The sequence below is a fragment of the Tetrao urogallus genome (genome assembly GCF_951394365.1).
Source record: "Tetrao urogallus genome assembly, chromosome: 4".
In the NCBI taxonomy this organism is placed as follows: Eukaryota; Metazoa; Chordata; class Aves; order Galliformes; family Phasianidae; genus Tetrao; species Tetrao urogallus.
The window spans coordinates 36,711,803-36,737,037 of NC_136817.1; the positions used below are offsets into that span (position 1 = coordinate 36,711,803).

At 38.9% G+C, this 25,235-nt stretch overlaps 1 protein-coding gene across 14 annotated transcripts in view; it reads left to right on the forward strand.

Moving 5' to 3' along the window:
* Positions 1-512: 512 nt before the first annotated feature.
* The window catches only part of CAMK2D (calcium/calmodulin dependent protein kinase II delta), a gene marked incomplete at both ends in the record, with an annotated part of 156,281 nt that continues 131,558 nt past the window's right edge, over positions 513-25,235 (forward strand). For 11 of the 14 annotated variants that reach the window (XM_079534702.1, XM_079534694.1, XM_079534698.1 and 8 more), the window contains 2 exons: positions 516-580; positions 1,303-1,397. In XM_079534702.1, the coding sequence (XP_079390828.1) occupies positions 516-580; positions 1,303-1,397 (160 nt within the window). Of the gene's footprint in view, positions 581-1,302; positions 1,398-25,235 lie in introns of all 14 variants that reach the window. The other 3 variants (XM_079534692.1, XM_079534704.1, XM_079534696.1) reach the window with 1 other exon arrangement.

Here is a 25,235-nt window from a genome sequence, read left to right on the forward strand (position 1 = left end):
GAGCGGTTCCCCGAGCTCGGTGGCGGGAACCCCCGCCTCGCGGTGTCCCCGACGGGCGGCGAGGCGGCGGCAGAGAGCCGCGACGGGGCGGCCGCGGCCGGCGGGCTCGGATCGCTAGGGGGAGGCACGGCACCGGGAGACGGGGCAGAGCGAGGCGCGGCGGCCCCGCTGCCCGCGGGGAGGGGAGAGCGTAGGGCCGAGGCGCCCCGTCACCGGCGGCTGTGCCGCGCTCCCCCGCTCCGGTTTTGCTTTCCCTTTCGGTGCCGCCTCTCCGTCGCAACATTTTTATTTATTTATTTATTTTCCCAGAGGGTGGGGACGAGGGGAGGGGAGAGCCGAGCCGCGGGGACGAGCCGCCTGGCGGGGAGGAGGCGGCAGCCCCGTCACGAGAGGCGGCGGCGAGGAGGAGAAGCCGGCGCGGAGCCTCGCCTCGCCTCGCCTCGCCCACCGCACGGCCCCTCTGCCGCCTCGCCTCCCCTGGCCGCCGGAGGCACCGGCGGCCGCCCGTCCCCATGATGGCCTCAACCGCCACCTGCACCAGGTTCACCGACGAGTACCAGCTCTTCGAGGAGCTCGGGAAGTAAGTACGCAGCCCGCCGGGCGCGGGGCAGCCGCTTCGGGGCCGGGGGTGGGGGGAGGGAAGGACCGAGAGTCGGGGGAAAGAGGAAGGCTCGGTCCCCGCGGGCAGGGGTGCGCGGGGCGACGCCTCCAGCCCCGCCTCGTCCCCGGGCGTTGCTTCAAGGGTGAGAGTCGGTCCGTGCGCCCGCCCGACCCCGTGGGTGCGTACAGCCCGGGGGGGCGGCGATCCCTGGGGGTGCCGGCGGGCTCCGGGCGGTGAGGGGCTGCCCCGCTATCGGCCGCCGGAGCTCGCGACCGCCAACAACGGGCGGCGTGTCGGGCGCCCCCCTGCGGCGGGGCGCGTATCTCCGATCGCCATGTTGGTGCGGGCACTGGTAGCGGGACCCGCTGCCGCGCCGCCCCCGGCGTGTGCTGCCCCGGGGCCGTAACGTGCCGCTTTCCTTCCCGCCGCGCGGCCGTGGTGTATGCTGGCCGAGGGCTTCGGTCGCACGGCTCGAACCAGCGGCTCTGAGCAGCGTTTTGCTGTTGCAATTAATAAAATCGACTTGACCGTCTCTGAAAAGCCTCCCTTCTTATATATATTTTTTTTTCCTTATTATCCTGCCCCCTCCCCCCTTAATTCTTTGGGCATCGCGCCGCTCCCTAAGATGAGTGGCAGCGCGGTGGTAATGGCAGGGAGCTGTTCGGGTGACACTGACGCTCTGTCCCCCTTTTGGCTTGCAGAGGGGCATTCTCGGTCGTGAGGCGATGTATGAAAATCACCACAGGACAGGAGTATGCTGCCAAAATCATCAACACCAAAAAGCTCTCGGCCAGGGGTGGGTATATTCCAACCGAGTGTTTACGATGCCTTCTCCTCATTTCTTGCATTCTTGTGGCGAGCGTTAAAATGGACCACAAAATAATAAGAATTAAGGTTATTAATTTTCTCAGTAGGCTTTTCTTTGTTTCCTTTCAGGCTGTGGTTATTTTTTATGCTAAATGTTTCAGAGGTGTGGAGGTCTGTGACTGTTGCTGTACTGTGCTTAAAGGGAAGCTTTATGAAGTCATTTAAATTAGTGCATCCTCTTCCCATTTTTATACTGGAAAAAAATTTAAACGTCAGCCTTGCAAACTGATTTTTTTAGGGGAAGGCTGGGAAATATGTTGACAGTGCAGCTTTTATCGTAAATGTGTGTCTACGCTTTTCTGAATTCAAAGTTTCCATTACATTTAAACTTAAACGTGAAAATGAAGGCCTGATTTGAATCCGTGGAGGAGAGTGTAATACGCTATCCTGTACTGAACTTTGCCATGAGGTCCCGGGGAAAGGAAATTTCCCTTTTTTGCAGTATCTGTTTGTAAACTCAGGACTTTCTGAATGATACAGTGTCACTGCTACAGCCCAGCAGTAATGCCTGCTGCACCGCATGCTGTAATGTGTTTGTCTCCCTTACGTTCTGGCTGTCAGTGGTAAGTCTTTGTGATACATTTGGGCAATCACGTGTGTGCTGTAAGTTACTGCTGTTGGAAGCAAGCCTCAATGGAGATATGTCAATTCCTTGTTAAATCCACGTCAAAGGGATTGTAGAAGGATGTCGGGGATTAGGGATTATTCTCTGTTAACATCGCTTGTGTTCTGATGTTTGTGATATAGTAAAGAATGTGGAAGTGAATAAGCAAGCGGTGTCAGCTCTAAACATGTCTTTAAGGTCTGGTTTGCTTTCAGCACACATCGTTGCAGGTAAACAGCAGTCTGGATTAATTCATTAAATTTGCACCTAAAATACTTCCTGCAACGCTAGGGCATATTCTGGTAGCTTGCTGTTCTCTGCTGGAGATCTTTCAACATGGTATTGATGTTTTCAGCTGGTGAATGGAATATGAATGCTAATTTTTACCTTTTGCTGAATTTTAGTCTTTCTCCAATCTCTGTGAGAGATTTTTTTTTTCCTGTACTTCAGAATACCTCTTTGTAGAGTGACAGATTTAAAAGAAGGGGGATTAGGAAAGAACTAATACTTCAGATAAAATAATGTCACAAATTTGCTTAAATCAAATTTTCCTTGTTTCTTTTGTCAGTGCAGTGACACGACCTGTTGAATTTTGATGCTTAAAACAAATCTCCACATTCTATGTAGTTTTATAGATCTAGCCTTTCAGGTTGAGAAGGTGTAGCAAGATAATGGTCCGATTACTTGTTTGCTCTAATTTTTACTTACAATGGGATAACATCTTGAAAGGTAGGCTAAATTAATATAAATATTAAGTCTTCCTTAGAAGCCATTATTTGAGACATGCTATTTTTCAGGTTTTCATTTTTGTGCTTCCTTGACTGTTCAGGCAGGACCGAGTTGGTTCGCAGTGTAGCCCATTCGTGAGGCTAAGCGTGCTGGGGAGAATTTGGCTGATAAGGTGGAATGCGGCAAAACTCACGCGAAGAAAAATTTCTGTTGCTTTAACATGTAAGCCCATAAAGCGAGGAATTGAGTTTTCTAGATTGATAACTGGACCATGAAATATTCTTCCATATCTGAATGAATGTGATGTCATGTCCATGGATGCAGTGAATCCATTTCCATCTTGGCTTTCAAAGATTCCAGAAATGTTACTTTTTTTTTTTTTTTTTTAAGTTTACATGCATTGCTGTTATTTAGTTTTTATCTTTCTTTTGGAAGACAAAATAAATAACGTCTCCTCAAGCTATTGAAGAACAAGCTTCTTATACAGATCTTCAGATTCACTTTAAGCAATTCTGCTGTTCCAAAAGGGCACTTGCAGTGCCTCTGTCTGTGATACTTTGACGTGGCTGATAATAAATATGCAGCTTGCAACTCAGACTACATCTCAAATAATAGTATCTAAATTATAAGTTTCATTCTCCTCCTTTCTGAACTGCTTTATAATGAGGTAGCAGTTCACTGTGGTATATCCAACTTCTCACCTGAAACAGGTCTTAATATAAATCTGAAGAACATTGTTGAGAGAGAGCTTCATCTGTGAGCACTTAGAGGTTCTCTGCTTGCCATGTATATCCCATGCTTGTCTGTAGCTCTGAAGCACTATGTCAAACTTGAGCCTTCTTGCTTGCAAGATGGAAGAGTTACCATTACAGTGTTTGATGGGGAGGAGTCAAGGCTGCTAATCCGAAGGAGAACTTAACACGATTTGCATTGAAAAATTATTTAACTGTGTCAGCCTTGATATGACAATACTTGTCACCCCAGCTGCAAATGATCTCAGAGGTTGTTTGGGTCCTCCCCTTAGCAGCCCAAGTAAACACAGAGTTGCTTATGCCAGTGAAGGTGTGTTCTCTTCTGATTCCTTGGTTAGTTGTAGGGAAATTTTGGAGCAACCGTGAGATGGGCTTTGGCTTTAATTTGAAGGGAAAAGGAAGTTTGGTTCTGTTGTGTTTTTACAGAAGCAACTTCTGTGCTTTTAAACTGATGGTCAGTTATTCACACCTGCTCTGATCTTATGCACTAATTTAGTCTACAATGTAGTAAAAACATTTTAAATTATGTTTTTAAGCATTTGGCTTTGTGACGCTTTAGATTACACATTTCTCTGACTTTTGTTAATAGCAATAATTATTTGCAATTTAAATCTCTCAGTATTGCAAGAAGAACTTTATTAGGACATCGTATGTTTGAATGACTTGAACTGCAGTTTTTTCTTCATGTTTACTAAGTCAACGGAAGTATTATGTTGATGTTAAAAAATCAATTGCTTGTTTTGTACCGAGTCTGTTCTAGACAAACTCACATGATTTAATCGTGCTGCTGATTTAAAAGAGGAAGGAGAAAGTTCTATTGCACATCCTTCTAAAACTAAATGCAGTAGTGAACAAGTGCGCAGAACACTTAGAATAAAGTGAAGGGTGTGTGTTTGCTGATTCTGGGCTCTGCATTGTTTTGGCTGATGAAGTCATTGGAATTTTCTTATTACTCAATTTCTAAAGTGTGTTGTTTTAGGCTGCTTTGTGTTGTTTTTCTTGTGTAGAAAGAAATGTAGATAAAGGTGAACTTTTCACAAGGTGACTTTTCCCCTGCATGTGCCAAATGCAAAATAATTCACAAATTAGTCTTTTGTCATTATCTTTTATTTTCTTTTTTGAGAGTCTTTTGGCTTTGATCCAAACAAATTTCAGGAACTGAGCCATTTTCTTAACAGGTTTAGGCCTCGTTTTTTGAAGGGGGGTGGGAAAGGAATCAGAGAAGTGTTAGTTTCTCTAATCATGTTTGCAAAAATCATTTTCTAGTGTTTTTTGGTTGGATGTAATTTTTGCCAATGCTTATTTTGATGTTTGCTCTCTAGTGGTTCCTTGGATGGCAGTCTAACGACATTTGCGAGAAGAGAATCCTTTTATTTTCTAGAGTGCTTTTGTAAATGCTGCCTGGATGCTCCTCTTCCGGTCCTTTGGGTGCTGCAGTGGAAGTGAGAACTTCTTTGGTTAGGGCATTCCTGTTACTGAAAGGAATACAGGAATCAGCTGGATGCTCCTGCTTGTTTGTCCACCGCTCCCATGATCTTTCATGGTCCAGTCCTTCCGTTAGCTTCAGTGAGCTTTTGAGCTATCAACCTTGGAGGCTTCACTGATCATTTATCTTTCTTCTTGGTCAGAAACTTCCCAGGTTGTTTCTGCATCTCCCTATTTGTCAAAGAAGAGAGGATAGCTGGAGCTCACTGCGCCTGCTGAGCTTATTTGCAGCAAGATGTTTTGGGTGAGGAGGCTGGAAAAAAAAAAACCACCCTTTTGGAGCAGTATTTTAGTGGTTGTACTGAGTAATCTTACTGTAGGAAGAGTATTTCTGTGTCTAAGGCTGTCCCTAAAGTGATTTAGATATATCATGTGTGAAGGGTATAGTGGAGTATTTTCAATGTAGTTTTTCTTGATATGGAGATAGGATACTTGACTGAGTTGGTCTTTGTCAGATGCAGGATGTAATAAGCCTTCCTGTACTGTACAGCAGAAGAAATTGTTGATAATCTAGCAAAGATTCCTAATCTAACTGAAGATCTTAATTTGGGAGTACACTTTTACCCGTGCACAGTTTTATGATATCTGTATGTATTTTATTGCTGATTTCATTTCTTAAGTACGCATGAAGTTATTCTAACACACCAAGTACTCTCCTTAAGGGCATTTAGTTGTCAGCAAAGAACATTTCAGCTTTGTGAGAGCAAGAATTCTAATTTCTCAGGTTCATTACATGTCAAGGAACAGTGTGGTTGCTTTCCTCCATGTGTTGGAAGTATGTTTAAACAAGTTTTTGCATAGTATCAAGAAGTCCTCTGTGCTAATATGGTTGTCCTTTCCATATGCTTGTGCTCTTTCTGCCTTTCAGGTTAGCCATGATGTTTCTTTCAGTCTAACATGTTCTGATTCAACAGGGATACATTTACACGTTTATCTGCAAGTATTTGTTATGGTTGTGAATTACAGTAATTTAACAGTCTACTGGCTCTCTCAAATTAAGTTCATTCTGAGAGCTTATATAGTAGTAGAGAGCATTCATGAATGTTATTTAAAAATGGTTAGATATTCCATTTTGAAGGTTTGGAGCTTTTGTTATCTCTTCTTTTTGATGGAAATCTGGAAAGCTTTCATTCACTGGTGTGAATGAGGACTATGAATTCATTGTGATGCATGTTGGCTAGCACAAACTTATTTTAACAGTTTAAATTAGATTTCAAAATATTTTTGTTGGCAGTTAGTAGATAATTACCTGTAGCAAGTATTCTATAATTCCTATCATGTCAATATTATTGTTATTATTATTTTGCAAAGGATTTATGTATCTTTCTATTGTGTCTATTGTTGCTCTTAGGAAAGGAGATTCTTTTTATAGCTCATAAACTGATGTGCTTTAAATAAACTGTACTAGAACGTGAGATGGATGCATCGCTGTTATCTTCACTGTAGTTTGCTGCTGTTCTTACTGGGATGTAAGTACTCAGGTGAAAATTGTAGTGCATACTTGAAAAGGCTTCCTAGATTAGGGTGGTTGGTGTCAGAGTGAAGAATTGTGGTAAGCTGCAGTGCTGTTCTCCTCATGTACTTTACAGAAATGTCCTTGATGGGTAGCTTCTCACTTTGAAGTGAAACTCCTGAAAACAGTGCTTACAAATTATTGTGCAAATTGGAGTTTGTGAAAGTGTACCTATTGACTGAGATGGAAACATGACACAAATCCGATCTCTAAAGTAACTTGGGGTAAACAGTGGGAATTAAAAAGATGTTGGAAATGTCTGTCATCAGAGTTCAACAGAGGAAAAAAATCTTTTTTTCTATTCCAAATCCAAAGATTATTAAGCATGCTTATAATTAGGAATTGGTTGAATGCATCTAGCTCTCTTTGGAACTTCCCATTTTCCTTCATTGTTTTTGTTGCTGCTGTAGCTGGTCCTCCTCTCCGCTTTCAGATCTCTTGCACTGAATTGTTGACAACAAAGGGCTTCTTTAGAATTTATTTGGCTGCCTCCTTCCTACCATTTTCTGTCAAATTTGTTAATTCTGGCGCTCGTGTACTTCTGGTTTTTATGTTGATTTACTGCAAAGACTTAACTGCGCATCTGAACGGCTGCCCTTCCAGAATTTCTTCTCCTTCCTTCTGTTAGGAGGGAGAGGAGAAGCATTTGTAGGGGAAAATGTGAACTCTGCTTCTGCATCTCCATTTAGATACCGAAATGTGGGTGGGTTTGGGGTTTTTGGTTTTGTTGTTGGTTGGTTTTTGTGTGTTTTGTTTTTTCCTTCCTTTCTCTTCGTCTGAGAGAAGTTGTGTTCTGTGGAACTGTATTGCTACTTCTATCCAAACTATACTTCCAAATTAAAGCTTTAGCTCACATACAGAAATGAGGAAATGAGCAGTCTGATAAGCGCTTCACCTTTATTGTTCTGCCTGTTTGCATGTTACTGTGCACAGAAAGCATTGTTTTATGTCTACTGCAATTTGAAACCGCAGGTTGGCTAAGGTATCAGAGGGACTCATCTGTGTCCTCGTGAGGAATTTAGAAATATGCTGGTTTCTGGAAGATGGAGAATTTCAATTATTTTGCTGTACAAGTACTGCCAAGGTACTGCTTTTGTCGTGTTCACGTCCTTCATTTGACCTCTTCAGAAATGTAGGCCAGGGTGTTTCAATGGTTTTATCTATGTCAGGGTCCATCTTCCTTCTTCACATTGATTGCACGTTTGTCAAACGCTTTGTAAGGATATTATGGGGATTTGAAAAGATTGTATGGAAAGCATAACTGCCCCTGTTGATTGCAAAAGGTTAATAGAGAACAAAGCTAAAGATAGTAGCTCCTTTTGTTTAATTCTTTATTACAAATAATTATGCCTTGAATTTGAAGAGACATCTGCTGTGTTTTGAAGAGACACAGGAATCCAAACTGTCTATTTGTTCCTCTATGCGTAGAGTTCTGTGCATGTCTTTGGGTGTGAGTTTGTGCCAGCTCCTCCTCTCTTTAATTCTGCTGTTACGGGAAATGTCTTGTGCGTGATATCAAAGAGAGTGGTAAATATTTGCGAACGTAATTTTTGTATTTTCTTCCAGGATGGACAGCTGTGCTGTTATTTAATATACATTGTCAGCCTTAAAATGTTCTGAGTTTGTTATTTGAATGATAGAAACTTAAAGCTTTGCAGCCATGTAAATTCCTGTTGCATGTGGTTGGAAGCTGCATAGTATATTCTGCTGAGGTGAGAATTTACTTCTTCTCTTGAATCTGTTTTTCTGTAAATTTCACTGGATAGAAGCACAGGCTACAGCCAAGACTACAGTGCAGCCAGGCAGGGGGAACTTGCTCAGACTTGTAAATATGTCTTATACCCAATTTAGCTTTTATCCCGATCCAGAGCCTCTTCAGTGATAACTGAGAAGTATAAATTGTGCTGCAGTGTATATTTGTTTTTTTTTAATTATGGTTTTAGAGTTTAGAGAGTGGTAGCTAATATACTGAATGAGCTGCTACAGTCTGTATAGCTGTTGGTTTAGGTTTGTTGTACTTCATAGAAAGTAACTGTGCATACCCAGTAATTTGAGTAGTTTCTATGTGAATTTTTGAGCTTTTGTAAGTAAAGGAAAATAAAGTAACAGAATATATTTTATTTTGTAATGGAAGTGTTCTGCTGAAGGTATTTGACGGTCAAGATGAAGCATTTCATCTTGTGATAGGAGACATCTCTCTTATTCTTACAGCTCTTTGTATTTACAACTGCCAAGAGTTTATATGTTGCTGCAAGAAGCTGACATCCTCTTCCTTTCCAAGAGAGGTCTGGCATCTGAAAACGGAGTTACCAAATTAATTTGTGTTAGCACTTGCTTTCACCTTAAATGTACAGTATGCTTGAAAAAGTTTGACTGGCTATGTGGTTTCTTTTGACCTCTTCCAGCCAAATCAATCAATAGCATTGTCAGGTGCACAGCCTTTCCCCCCCACCCCCTTCTGCTTCCCACCTGCCTGCCTGCCATCCTAAATGCTCTCTTTGCACCACTTTTTATTCTGCTAATGTGTGGTTGGATGTGTAGTGGAAACAGTAGCTGCAGTTATGTTCAAGCAGATGTGGACCTATAGATCCTTAGAGCTTTTTAATGTGCAAAATTGAGAACTTCAGTATCTGATTTGTAAGCAGATGGGATGAGCTGAATACTTTCTGTATTGAGTGAGCACACGCATGAATTTTGGCAGATGCAAGATTGATTGATTGAAGAATGTATCAAATCTTAATGGTAAAGTTAGTTCAGGGTTTTGTGAATTGTCTGTAAGCAGGTATGCAGTCCTTCAGAACAACTCATCCAACATTTTGGCCAGCAGCTCTCCTCTGTGAGACTGTTAATGGCATACAGCATTGGGGGCAGTGTGCTGGATCACACAGCAGAAGGTATTCCTTACACTTTCCTGTCCTAGCACTAAAATGAGCAGTGTACCTTGCCCAGTAAGGAAGATTAACAAACCTTTGTGTAAGCAGAAAGGATGACACACCTCTGCTGTAAAGTTTAACCATCTGAACACGTGAGAGGATATGTTAATTTGCAGCATACAAAGCTTGTATTCGTAGCAGGAAATCTATTGCATGTTTTCAGAACTTTGTTCCTAATTTAATTAGTCAGGAGCTGCTTCTGCTTGCTTGTAAATTTTCCGCAATGTGAATGCAAGTATTGCAGCAACAGTCGTGTTGCATATTCATGTTGCTGCATGAACAGATGGGGTTCCTCCATAATATCCATATTTGATGTTCTGATGGGATTTGCCAATCCTAAGCTTTCATTTAGATTTTAACCTCTTGAAGAGATAGGTTTGTGATTTAATCAGTCAAGGGAAACCTTGAAGTTATTTGTATTGCCTAGCAGATTTCAGACCAGTGCTTAGGTATGGTTTTGATTTGGGAGACCTCTTGTAAGAATGTTTTAAACAGGCTATTGCTCATTTGGATAAATAATCACTAAATTCAGAGGTTTCTTGTGGAAGCTTGTTTATTTAACTCGTTATGTTCATATACTTCTGTACATGAAGATGTATTTTATATTCTATGAAAGCATCACATAACATGAATAGAGCTTTGTTGCTGTGGTACTGCATTGCAGGGCGTATTTTGTCCTGTAGGACAGGTGACCTTCAGTTTCTCTAGGGGCAGCTCCAGGTGCTGCTGAACTTTGGTTATTAAACCTGGGCTAAAGGCTGTTTCCCACCTTTTATAGAAAGATGCCACAAATACTAAATGTCTCCAAGATGCTATATGTTGCAGTACAGAAAATAATCTTCAATGACTTAGTTACTTATGAAACACTGGAGTCTAGAAAATCTAAAGATTACATTCTTGGTGCTTTTTTGTACTGCATATACTGTTTTTTAAATGAAATGAAGGTCAGGTGTGTGGTGGATTGTTTAGTACTTGTTTTCTTTGTGCAGCACGGACAGCTATGAAATAGTAATCAGGATTGCACTGATGTGTGCACATGGGGATTTAATGCCCTTTTCTTCTAATGATGGCAAAGGAAACATATTTCCAAGGCTGCTTTAAGCATCAGTCTCCCAGAAGGGCAGGAAATGGCAGTTTATTTTCAGTCAAATTTTTGTACATTTCCATGGTGCTCTTGCTGATACTCCTAATATATACTTGGTAGATTTTAGCATGTTAAGAACATTTTTTAGTTGCTTAGTGTAGAAGAAAATGGAGGGGAGCGGGGAGAAGAACACATGTATTAGATGCAGGAAAAAGATCCGGCAGAGCTTGTGTGTACTCAGCCAGCTTTTTTGGTTTAGGAAAATGTTTCATGCTAAAAGGCTTATTAACTTAATGTAATTTTACTTGTAATGAGAGCAAGAACGGATGTCTTTACGTTTTTGTTTATTTGTGGTTATTACGATTTATCTATTGAAATTAAGTAACAAATTACTTTCAATATCATGTAAATCAAAAGAAGTTTACTAATGAGATTCATTTTTCCAGAGTAGAAGTTGCTTATGTGTGGTCCATCTGTCTTCCTAGGAGATGTGTGTTAATAATGCAGATGTTTTAGGGTCTGTGTTGATAACCCATCTAGTGTATGGATGGTGGTAAGTTCATGATGTCTCAGAGATGGTTTGGGGAAACTTGAAATTAAGAGACACAGACAAAGACCCACAAAACATGTTTCAAATCTGTAATAAATGGAGACTTCTTATGTCTCAAAACCGTGAGGTTTTATATTCATTCTAGCCTACTTTGTGTTAGCTTTATTACATTCACATGGCCTTCTTGCAGACATAAAGATCTCCTGGAGTTGAAATATCTCACCAATACTTAAAATCCTTAAAGTATGGAACGGTTGAGAAAATGTGTCTTTTACCTGCTGTAAGTACAAGTGAGTGAATCACTTCAATCCCCAACTATCTTTCTACTGAAGAAGGCTGGAGGAAAGTTTTGAATGGTAGAAATTGGTCAGTTAGCAATATTTGAAAGTCAAACTAAGAACCATTTTTCTTCTATTTTTTTCTTGTTCAATGCTGCGTTTATCTTGTTTTGTGTAGCAGTTTCAATCTAGCTAAAACCTTGACCTTGAACTTTCAAAGTACCTTTATCTCCAGGCTTCTACGGCGTAAGAAATCTGAGCTTCAAACCACATGGGATTGGCTTTAAGTGGAAAAAAGAGGGAATATAGTTGAAATGATATCTGGAGTGAAGTTGACTCCTTCAGCAGAGTAAATGTCTTGTTAATCAAGCTCTGTCTTAATGTAAACTAATGAGGCAAGGGGCTTAGTCCTTTCTCCTTTACTGAAGCAATAATTTAGTACTGCATCCTTTTAGCTAGAAGAATTCTAATCTATAACTCAAATGTATTCATGGACATCGTTCATTTTTTTTGTGCCTATGCTGTCCTTCAGGGAATTAATCTTTTATCAGTGTATTTATCAAGGTCTATCTTGTTTCTATTCTTTCTTTCCATAACAGCCATCTTCCTTTAGCTTCCTCCTGTATAATAGACTTGCCACTATTATGGCCATTCTTTCTTCCATGCACTCTATTCATGGTCTAACTTTTCTGTATGGGTGTTTGAAACAGGAAATTGGAGTTGACATATGTAGCTGTCATGTTTATCTACCTTAGTAATAAAGCATCTGGAATATTAAGACTGGTTCGGAGACTGATGATTTGAAGAACTTCCTTATTATTTTACTTTGGCTATCCCTTTCATCACTGTGCTCTCTGTCACCTCTTTTACCAGTTTCCTACCAATTTCAAAGCTACTCTGGTGAGTAGTTTTTACTAATCCCCAAATGTCTTATTTGCTTTATTTCCACATCTTAAGCAAATGACCCCTGCAGGAAGCATTGGTATTCCTGCTTGGGAAAATGGCATAGAACGTTTAATGTATGTTGCTGTTCAGAGCCAATAACTGATGTGCATACATATATTTAGATGTGTGGAGTTTTGTGTTTGTATTCTACAATTTCCCAGGATCGTGCCTGTTTGAGAGCTAAGTCAGAAACCAGTCCTTCCAATCACAGGAGTGTTACTCAGTTTCTGAAACAGCCTGCCGTTACTCTCACCTCTGTGCAAGGTCAGGTAGAAACTGCTGTGAAAATAGCTCCATGAAATGAGCTAAATTACAAAGAGTTGCTGTTGAGTGTTGACTTCTGTTTCTGCAACCCCGGATGCTCTCCTCTTCAACAAAATAGCTGAAGAACATGGAGAAAAAAAAATGCAAACATACTTACAGCAGTTAGTTTCTCTTTTTAACGCCCTATATTGATTCACACCCTGAATTGAAACTTACAAAATGTTACTAATCATTGAATTGTTTGGCTTATAAAATACAGCTTATAAAAATGCATAACAAGCTCAGTGTGGATTCTAAGGTGTGGATTTTTTTTGTTGTTGTTGTTTTGAGACCATTACTTTCTTAGAAGTTCTTCCTCTTAAAGCTTCTCAAAATAGAAAGAACTGGGAAGCTGCTCCTGTCTGGTAAGTGTGCTGGCACTCTGTGGCACCCTCTGTTAGGCTTCAGGGGGACTGCCAGCCATTGTTGCCTCACTTCCTTGTACAATCCCATAGGAGCTAGACACTCAGTGTCCCTTCCAGCTCAAGGCTAAAATACGTCTAGAGTAGGTGGTTTTAAAATCTTGAATTTAGTGAGTGTATCTTTTTTGGAACAGAAAAATTAATTGTAATTGTATCCAGCTTCTGCAATTTGGTCTTGGAAGTGAGGTAACTGTGTAAATCAGCAATGGTGTTTGTTTAGCAATAGAGATCAGGGTGATGACTAGCATAATGAATATTGCTAACACGTAAGCATTCATGGCATCAGTGCCTGGGTTCACATCTGTCGCAAACTTACTTTCCTACACAGAAAATAGTTGATTTTCATTAAAAGCAGTATGAAACAAATTTTCAACAAAAATGTTTTAGTAGTAACAAAAAATGAAATTTCACATAAATGGTCATGCTGCTTTTACTTTTTTAAAACTTGAGTAACTTTTTTTTTTTTTTTAATATGGAATAGATATATTTATAAAAGTGGAGTATTAAGCTACTTGCTTTTGTAAATTTCTAGGCTTTATGATTAGTTTCACTTTGTAGTAGTAGAGTGACTCCTTTAATTTTGAGTTTGTTGTTTAATAAATGTCAGTAATAAAAAGGATGCTGGACAGGTTTAAAACTACAACAAGAATCTCCCATTGTTTTCATAAATTGTTTTCATTACTTCATTGAGATTCTTGCTATGTCAGATGACCGTTCTTGAGGAGGAGGAAAGGAAGGAGATCTTTACTGGGATAATAATGTTCCTTTGTTGGATATCAGACAAGCTAAAGGACAGTTGTACAAAAATGGGGAAAAAAATGAGTGGCTTGATTCCAGTAATGAAATACAAACAAGGGCTGTAAAGCCAGACTTTGATAACTTAGAATTAGCACTGGATCCTTGAGTAACCAAGTAGTGACACCAAGCTAAAACCAGTGTTACCAGACATTGAGAGAAAAAGAGTGAATCAACCAGATCTGTATTCTTTATACATCTTAGATATTGAACAGACCATGCAAATTCTGTGAAGAAAACTCAGAGGTTGCGTATCTGAAGTTGATCCACCTAGTTCCATGTTTCCATAGAAGAGATACTGAATAATCTAAGCTGTGATCGTGGGGGGAAAGAAAGCTTCGGTTGTATTTTATCTATGAATTTTTAACATGAGAATGATGTGTACAACACCTACCCATATTACTCAAAGCAGCCCCAAAATAAAGGAAGGTGTTTAAAAGCAAACAAAAACTACAACGTATAATCCAACCCACAGAAATGTTCTATTAAGTAGCAATTGTCAGCTCCTCTGGGAGCTCCTCTGCTACTAGGGTAAATTCAAAGGCTTTTATGCCACTGTGATATGTGGATATGCAATATAAGGTTATCTATATGAACTGTAGATGTTTGCAGAATAAATTTGCTTCTGGATTTGCATGAAAGAATGCAAGCGAGGCAAGCATTTGCATTTGATGTTTCAGGTCTTTGGAAATTTTATAATTTCCATATTCTTAATGTAGTAATTGTTTCTGTGCCAAGAACAGAGTGTGTGAGAAAGCTTTTACTTAGGCTGAAGGAACTGTTGAGGAAGCTATATATATAGACTTGATCTAAGTACCTCAGTAGGTGATATTTAAGCTAATGTGTTTCTGTTTTGCAACTGAGGCAGACTTAACTGCATCCAGTCAGGAAATTCCACACATAGGCAATAATTTTCTTCAGTTGCTGTAACCTGATCATGTTTAGTCTGGTACCTGTATCCTTAGCAACTTCTGGTGAGATAATAGAGGGATATGGTTAGTTTCAGATTCCATGGTGTTCACATGTCCTTGTTGTGCTTTCTGTGCCAATTTTGTTAATGTATTAAATAGTTCCTTGTCTGATAACCTGTGTTTGAAATACTCCTTTGCTTGAGAAGGCAACATTGGTAGCAGTGGTAACGTTTAACAATATTGCTTTAATTTTAATTCTGAATTTCATTTGTAACCTATCTATAATCACATTAAAGCAATACATGTGGCCATCTGGAATCTGTGTACTGGGGACTCCTATGTTTTATGATGTGTGAGTATGGGCTGTGTCTCAATTAGAGAACAGATCTAGTTAAAAGGGGACATTGGCAGAAAAATGATCACCAAGACAAAACATAATGATTACTTTAAATAATTGGAAATCTAGAGGGGAAGAAAAAAAAAACTGGTTGTTTTATCTGGAAAGTGTTAGATATTCATCTAACTTGTTTGGGTTTTTTGTTCATAGAAATATTTTCAAGAATTGAAAATATTATTATAGCATCACGCTATCCCATCGTTCTACCATATCTATGCTAATCTGTGTGCCTTGGGCCCAATATAATATACTATCTGTATCCAGTATCAAGTACTGTGTGCAGTGTTGCATGCTACAGTGCAAAAAGACCATTAACTATTACAAAGCCTCCAAAGGAGGGCTACAAAGATGGTGAAGGGTCTAGAGGGAAAGATGTGTGAGGAGTGGCTGGGGTATCGGGGTTTGCTCTGCCCAGAGCAGAGGAGGCTGAGGAGAGGCCTCATGGCAGCTGCAGCTCCTCACAGGGAGCTCTGCTCTTTGGGGACAGTGACAGGGCCCAAGGGAATGGCACAGAGCTGTGTTGGGGAGGGGCAGGTGTGGTTTAGGGGAAGGTTCTGCATCAGTGGACATGAAACAGGCTGCCCAGGGCAGTGGGCACAGCCCCAGGCTGCTGCAGCACTTGGACAGTGCTCTCAGACATAGGGTTTGGAGTTTGGATGGTCCTGTGTGGAGCCAGGGGTTGGACGCAGTGATCCTTATGTGTCCCTTCCAATCTGGGGTACTTCTATGATTCTATGAGCTAAAGAAAACTGAACTGAGGGTTTAAAAAAAAAGAAAGAAAAGAAAAAAAAAAAAAAAAAGAAACTCTGTTGCTAGTATTCTGTTGCAGACTGTTGAAAGTTTGTCTTGAAGAATCTAACGTTGAAGTATAAAGCAGAGTAAGGCTTTATAATACATATAACATTCTATTGTATATTTAGAACAATACCTTTACGGAATGTGATGATCTTTAATGTTTTCATGAGACCTCCTGTGAAACAGCTGTATAAGACAGCTTGCCACTACATCGTATTAAATAAACTGATGTTCTGTGGTGGATTGATGAGTGCCAAGCATTGCAAATGCACAAGACTTTTGTTAATGACTAAGCTTTCTTGCCTGATATAAAAATGAAAGACTGCGCAGGAGGGAGTGATGTTGTCAAACCTGTCATCGAGTTTTCAGAGTTGGTTTGAATACTTGTAATGTTCTTCCTTTAATTGACTTAGAAATTTGAAAAGGTTGGTTACGAAAGGGGAAGAGTAATTTTTAAAGATGGTGGAAAAAACTTAGCTCAGTGTTTAACTGTGCAAAAACCTGAATAATGTTACAAGCTCTGTTGCCTACTGACAGTATTTCATTAGGTTCTTAAGTATGTGTAATTAAAACATCAACCTTTGACTCATATATAGTTAACTCGGAAAGAAGGGGGGGGGGATCAAGCCAACAAAACTGATGAAGAGTCTGTAGTTCTTTGAGAGTTTTTGGAGATTAAACCAAAAATCAGATACGTGTTTTCATCTGTTCATTCTCAGTCTGTTGTTGTTACCTGGAAATGACTAGTTTTGTATTCTCTAATGAAGTAAAATAGTCAGAGCCCAATAATAAGGAAGTGTAAAATGGGAAGCTTGAATGTTTTTTTAGTAGTAGCAAAATAAAAAAAGTGGGAGAGCAGTGAGGTGGTGATCGGAGATGAATCTGTGATGAACACACCTTTATCTGGTCTTTGTGTTCCAAGTTTCAGCACAATCCCCTGTGTCTGTCAGAGCCACTTGTTTACTGTGATGGCAGCTCTTTGCTATGTTCATCAGTGGTGTCATGACCAACAATTACTGCTGTGCTTGTGTGTACTCCTGTGGCGAGCTGCTTGATGTAACCTTAATGATACATAATTTCTCCTGAATTTCATTTTTCTAATTCATTTTTCTCAGTAGGATTAACTTTAAAGAATAACTTGTAAACTGTTCAATTTATGCAGTAGCACAGTGCCAAGGACAGATGGGGAAGCAATGGTATTAAAATGGCAGATGGCTGTGTTATACCCTCTGCCAAAGAGATTACAGTGAAATACCAAGCGTTGTCTCTAACTTTTGATTTCTGATGCTTCTTTTAGGAAACAACATGGTAAATTTTTCAGTTTTGTGTGCTTCTCCAGTGATCCCCTTTAAATATCAGGAGTTGAATCAGGGACCAGAGAATTGTTCCTAGTAAGACAACAATAGTTCAAAGACTGATTTCAGAATTGTTTCTTCTGTCTTTTTAAAGATGAATGAACCATTCAAATGTTGTAGATAATTCTGTTGGTGTGTTTGTAGTTGTATCCTGTGTCAAAACAAGCAGAGGATTTTGAGGGTATCCTTTCACCAACCTAGGCTGGTGTCAGTGTTCTATCCCCTTAAATGTAGGAGCTGATAGGAAAATTGCAGAGTATGTCACAAAAGTTTTATGTATATATAATATTGCTGCCAGTCATCCAGGAAATGTTGAGCCAAATAAAAATAAGGTGAGTTGCTCTGATTAGTAGAGCTTCAGTGATTCTAATAAGTGGATGATGGAAAGAGCTTTCAGACGGTCTGTTAAAATCCCCTTGCATTCTCTTTTAGTAGAGCCTGTCTTGCCTTTGTGCAGGTGTAATGTGGGCCATGAGAAAGGTTTCACAAGTAGACTTGTCAGATCACCATTTGGCTATCAAATACAAAAACTACTACAATACAAAAACTAACTTGACACATTTAAAGTAACACTTGGAACTGTAATGTGCTTTTGTGGTTCAGTATTTGCACTTTGGTCTTTTTTTTTTTTATATTTGGAAATGGGCAGCAATAGGCTATTCATTTATGCATTTAGAAGCTGGTTCACCTTTTCTGGAGTGGTTGAGTCACTATCCCTCGTGTTTAAAAACCATTTGGATGTGGTGCTCAGGGACATGATTTAGCGGTGGGTTGTTAGTTAGGGTAGTATGGTCAGGTTGTGGTTGCGTTGGACTTGATGATTTTTAAGGTCTTTTCCAACCTGAGCAATTCTATGATTCTATGATATAAAGCTTTCTTTTTACCAGGATTATTTTTTGAGTAAATCTCTAATGTGTGATTTTTTTTTTTTTTTTTCTAGTGTAAATCATGCCACTCCAGTAGATGGAGGAGCGGCATGATATTTTCTGTTCATGTTGAGATTACGCTGGTAGATTTGAAATGAAACACTTGGTTTATTTTAGGTAGTGATCAAGTTAGAAGTAATTGCCCCCAGTGATACTTCTTCAGCCAAATGTAATCTACTTCCAGCTAGTTATACTGAGGCCACTATATATTTTCTACTTCTCTTAACAGCACTAGGATTTTTATTTTTAATTTTTTTCCTACCAGCATATTTGATGGATAACTTAGAGAGCTTTTCAATGAGAGGTTTTAATTTTGAAGTGAAGAACCAGAGCCAGTACCTTTCCATTCCTAGAATAGTAGCAATATAGAAATATTCAGTTTTATAAGGGCACTTTTTTTTTTTTTTTTTTTTTTTTTTTTTTTTTTACACTGCAGCAGTAGCTTGTAAAGAAGGTTTGCTTCAGGAAAAATACATGCATTGTCAACTTGCTGCAGACTTTGAGCATGGTGCCTTTAGTGAAGTATTTTTGAAAATCACACTGTGAACTGATAAAATTGTGTCTTTAAGGAATCTTCGCATACTGGTTCATCATGATAATTAGCTACATACCTCGAAACCTGTTAATAATCCATTGGAATAAATATACCTTAAGTCTGTTTTGTTTACATAATGCAGTAAATCATGATTTTCAATCAATTTCAGACCCAGATCGGTGATCATCTTGGTTTGCTCAGTGATTGCTTAGTTCTAGTACAAACAAATGTGTATTAGTAGCAGAGCTAATTAGTGTATGTGATTGATTTGACAGATTATGCCAGTTTGTAGCTTGTTCAATTTGATATGTGATATTTTATTTATTTATATAAAACATGAAACAATTACCAAAGTTATTTCAACTTGATTGAAACTGATAGTATTTTCTGTTTGCTACAGAAGTCAGGGGGCAAATAAATTGTGCAGTTTATTAATAATAAAGCTCATAATGATAAATTCCTTGTAGGCAATGCTCATAGAGCGGACTACTTTTAACGGTTGTGTATTGTTTGCAGAATAACGAGCAAGTTAGGTGTTTGGCATCTTGTTTGTACTCTGCCTATTGCTGCTGTTTATGTCTTCAGCTATGAGTACTTCTGCAGCTTCAGGTGAAGCTGAGGGTCTTTTATATTGATATTGCTGGTAGTGTTTATCTTGCTGCTGATATGGCACAAAAATGACGATCCTTATAAGCAATATAAATGATTGTATAAAAATCATAACAATTTTAATGGACTGGGGCATAGCACCAAATATCTTGCTTTGGAATAGCATCTCTTGAGTTTTAATGACAAGTAGAAGGAAAATGTAGGCTTCTTACTGTAAGATATTTTAAAATGATGTGATTATGGTTTTTTTTGTTGTTATTTTTTTATTACTATTTTAAGAAACAAACTTCTGGTGTCTGTGTAATATGACATTAACCCGTGTTGCTTCTTGGTCTTGTTTTCACATGTCATACTAGAACATTCTGTGAATGGAATCCTTTTTGTGCCTGCCACTATTTGAGTAAAAATAGCCTAGAGCAATAGTCAGCATTTTAAAACTTAAATATGGGAATGTCTCAGCTGATACTAGAAACTTAGAGAAATTCCTGTTGAAAATAATACGGTTTACAGGAGTAGTAGAGGGTACTAGTGTCTATCTTGCTTTTTATCCTTATTTTGCTTGGGTTTGGTACAGTATATTTTAAATGATGAATCACATGATCAGAAAACTGCTACAGTATACTTTGAACAACGTTGCTCCTGTTTATTTTCTTACCTTTTGAGAATCAGAGAAGAGTATTATGCAGATTAACTGCTGTGGAATGCTTGTTTGAGAAGCGAGCTGTGCTCCTGCTGGGGGTGACGTGTTCTTGTTCGCAATGAGATTTGCAAGTGACACAGTTCATTAGTGAAGAAGGTATCGTGCAGAGGAGATTACCAAATTGAGCTCATCTTAATGAATGTCTGAAATAGGATGCTTGTCATGGTCTTGAGTTCTCAAATCTACTGAAACAGTGGTGCCACATGTTCTCCAAATAAACTCCAAATCTTGTAATGCACACTCACCTTTCTCAATGTCTTTGTGTGTTTCCAAAAGGGATTATCTCTGTTTGATAAGCTACTTAGTTGCTCTGCACAGGCTTCTTCCTTCACATCACAGTTCTTCTGTCCAGATATTTATAGGTACAGCATAAATGATATATATCTCCAGAAATGGCTGAAATGGCTATTTAGGTAGGCTTATTTAGCTGTTACAGAAATTCAGATTCTTCATGTCTTTTTACATTTTACAAGATGCTCATACACAGTACCATGGAATATTTATTTGTGAGTAGTGTCCCTGCTAGGTTTTTCTGCTGTTTCTACATCATAAATGAAACAGGTAGTTGATGAATGTAGTCATGCGGTGCATCAGGAGAAAAGAACAATTTGGGATAGGAGGATGGAACAAGAATATCCTATTAACTGTTTCACTTTGCTTATGTTGCTTTGCTATGACACACTGGAATTAACCTGCATGGGTGGCACAGAATTGCTCACATGAACCCATTCATTCTTGGAGACAGACTGTAAAGTGGAAGGGATGCTTTTCTGCTGCAGTTACTTTGTGTTTGTTTATATGTATCATGTCTCTTGACACTAAAATAAAGCCTCTTTGAAAAGTTGATTGCATTCAAATCAAGTGGTGCTTTCTGAATGAATAGTAAAAACCACAGGTAAAAGAACAATAGCCCCTGGGAATTCTTATCTAAAAAGCAGGAATTACCACTTACACTTTTAATTGGGAATTGTCTCTCATGTAGCTTAAGGCTGTTTTTGTATTAAATATTCATGCTTAAGTGTACCTGTAAGCTTTTATGAATTACTGCATAGATGTACAGATCTTCTAAGACTGTTCGGCTATATTTCCTTGCATAAACAGTTCATCTTAAAAGAAGTTGCTAATATAGTAATATTAGGATATTTTAGAGGAACACACTGTACTTCTTACATTTCTGGCAAAGCTAGGAAGTAAGTTTGGCCTTTTTGCCAGAGGTAAATATATTATTACTGTTCAACTCCCTTTTAAAAGCAGCAGTGTAAGAAGAGCTCTGGTGATATTACCTTGTAAATAGTTTTTAAATTTTCTATGTTTCTAAGACTTTCCAGTATCCAGTTTCTTTTTGCGGGTTTTCACCATTACAGAGCTGGCCTTGATCTCCGTTCTGATCTTGGAATGACAGAGTTGCACAGAGCAATAAAACAATTTCAAAGAATGATTAGCTAGTTTGGGATAAATAGTTCTGTGTGGGACCTTCTTAGCAAGTTCCAGTATGGATAAGACAAAAGCTTGAGTTTGGGTACTTCAATGAAATAGAATTACGTGATAGAGAATCTTTTTGTGAAAAACTTAGAAGAAATTATTAGTGCTTTGAAAACGTCAAAAGTGCAGTGAGACGTGCTGAGTAAGGTCAGATGTGGGAAGAAGCTCCTTTGTTGTAGGGGGTAATGGACAACAAAACCAAAAATATCAGTTCAGCTGATATTCTCAGTTGAGAAATTTTGTCAAGTAACTTCAGTATCATTGGTGCAAATTCTGAACTGAAATGTCACTGATCTCCTTGTGGAGAAGAGTAAATGGGAAACACTGCAGTTCTCATGGATCATGGAGGAAATGTATATAATTCTGTAGAAAGTGCTCTTCTGAGGCAGAATTTCTTATTTACATCTAAACTTGTAGGAGAATCTGCTGTATTTTTGTATTAGTATCACAGGTTGCTTTTTATATTCATGTTTCTTCTGGATATTATAGATTTACTCATACTGAAGGAACTGAGTAATATTTCTTCCTAGTCTGTCCTTTACTCAAAGGTAAGCAATTGCCTTTTCTTTCTTACTGCTTGAACAGATTATGCTTACAGATAATAATGAAGCACCAGCCAAATACTAAACAAATGGAAGTGAAGGAGAGGAATAACTATGTTTTCAGTATTCGTGTTGAAATGAATGTAAATATTTTTAAGTTTGTGGTGTAAGTATTAAATAATGTCATTCTGATATCCAGTGGTTGGGGGTGTGCCAACATACTCACTACAGTTGGATGATTGATTTAACTTTGTAGGCCTTTTTTCTTGATTTGAATAAGTCAAATTTACACCTTTTGGTTTTCAGGCTTTTTCTTGAAGCTTTTCTTAAATTATCCTACTACTAGTATGTGTATTCATTACTAGCAGCTTTTCAGGTTGAATGTCAAAATAATATGTAATCTACTAGTGTTTAAAAAATACATATCCCATCTCTGTGGGAGTTTGGTCAAATACAAGCAAAATTATTAATATATTCATGATAGTTCATTAATAAAATATAATTATTGCTCAGGGAAGTTTCTTTTTTTCTATGATCACAATTTGATTTTTCAATAAGTTACCTAAAGTTTTATAGACTTACTGATATATTCTGAATGTGCTCACCTCACTGGCTCTTCATTGATGTGCTGATCTCCAGACTTACATAAAGAGCCAAAGAATTTTTACAGTGAGTGAATGCTGTGTTAGATATGCTGTTCTCTTCAATGGTTAACTCATTCTGTAAGATTCTTTTTCTTGGCTCCTCCTGTGGTTGTTTTTGTTTGAGGATAAAGGTCTTTTAAACTTAGTGTGAACCATTGGGTGACATCCCAGTCTTCTTTGTACTTGAGTTGTCTTCATGCAGTCTAGGTTTGAAACACTTGCCTTTGACAGGTTTTCTCTCCTATGGATCTTTACTATATTCTCTACCCTCTAGACTTATCCAGTGTTGATAGTTCTACCAGATTATTATTGCTGCGCATGACCTTTTGGCTTTTTTGACCTCTTAACTTCAACTTCCCTTTAAAATTTCCTCGTGAAAACCTTTTTGATTATCAATTTATGGAAGATTACAGTAAGGTACCCTACTTCCTTTCTGTGGTTTAGATACTTTTGATCTCCAGGTTCGGAATGGAAGACAGCTTCTAATTTAATGGGGTATCAGAACAGCTTTGGATGCCTTGTAGAGTTTTCTCCCTCAGAATCAGTGTAGATAACAGACAATTTGTACCAAAGAATTGATAGAGGGATTTGTGCCCTCTGAATTATGAATTAGAATCACCCACATCAGTGAAGACTGAACAGCTATTTTGTGAACATTTATTTGAGAGCACTCTGTTGCTCTCATGATGAAATCCCAGTTCACAGATAAATAGAGAGTGGTAAGTTTTTAAAAAAGCGTGGATGTGTAATGTTTAATTGCTATCAGAATGCACTTTATAATTTAGATGAAATTTTAATTTGTTAAATTCACTATATTTTTATAATTGTTAGAGATAAAGGAATGAAATACCCTTGGTGAATAGACAGTTTTGTTCACTGTTGAATGCTTTCTTCTGCATTCCATTAGACCTTTTGAACTGATTAGATCTATAACCAGAAATATGGACACAACTGCTAACTGCAGATATGTCAAATTGAGATATGAGTGGGCAATTAAAAATGTATCTTTAAATAGAAGTGCTATCAGCACAGTATCCAGTCCATTAAGCAAACAGTCAGACTGAAGCTGGGAATTCTTTTTGCTGAAGGAAATTGGAAATTAAAATTCTTGAAGAAGTTTAATAATGAAGGAAAATAAAAAGTGGCAATAAGGAGGATTGAAGATATAGGCTTCAAGACAGTAAGCATGATTCAATGCAGTTTCATTTGTTTGTTGAAACAATTTACGTGTGAAAAGCTGAATTTAGATGCACTTATGAAAGATGGCAGATGTTATATCATTACACTCTGAACAATTGTATAGGTTGCTCTGAAAGTTTTGGAAACTACAAAGAGCACAGCAACACTGTTTGATAGAGCAAATTCTCAGCTGCAAAAAGCTTGTTTTCAACATTGTCACCATTATTAGCCATGCATTTGCACCAGTGATGAGCAAGAGACTGCGTGCCACGCTCATAACAACCTGCATCTGTGGAGGCAGCCCTCTGCTGTTACGCTGAAATGCAGCACCCACTGCCTCAGTGTGCTCTGTTTGGTGAATGCACTTCTATGTCAGACGCCATTCTGTCAGGCTGCCCCTCTGCTGCCATCTCTCACACAGTAACAACATCTAATGGAATAATAGTGGGAAGGTTCAGCCTCTACTGCCGTACCACCACCATCTGCTTCTGACGTCATGAACCAACATATAAAAATGGGAGACCTTACATTTGTAGCAGCCAGCTCTGATACTTAAGAATGGAAGAGAACTGTAAAAAGTGTTCTCTTTGATTGTACTCTGCTCCAGCTTTTGTACAGTGTGACATACTGAATTCAGATAGGTTGTTGCTTTGTCCATATGGATATGTCATAGGGTTAATTCGTATACCCAAAGAACTGCTTCACCGCTGGGAAGAAGACAGTAGAAATGCAAAGAGAAACCTTAATACAGGTTTGTGCACTGAGAGTTTTCAGAGTGTTCTTTGGTTGTAGAAAGCAAAGCTTTGCATGCAGAACTTAAAGCTATTGGAGGATTTGACCCACTGGTCTTGCTTCCTGCTAAGTTGGGATGGAGAATTAATTGGCAGTAGACACTGATAAGCTGCCAGTTGCTTAACAACGTCAAAGCAAACAATAACAGCCATGTGTTTTCTCTAAGCTTGTTTGTATTTAAAATAGCCATGAACATGTCAAGTGGGGACATGAATGAAATGCTGTCCAGATGAACTACGTGGATAATTAAATTGAATTGTGAATACACATCTGTTTCATTTGATGGTGTCGCATTTATGTAAACACATTAATTAGGCATTTGTGAAGTTGTTTTGTTTACAGCAGGGACCAAAAGGTGAACTCATGTTTCTTTGTGGTAGTCTCCTGTTTAGGTATAACAAATGCTGCTGGTGCAATGCCAAAGGGGCCCGAACTCCTCAGCTTTTGAAAACTTCTGAAAAGTTCCTAATAGGATTGGGATGATGAAGAGAATGAGTTGCTGTGTAA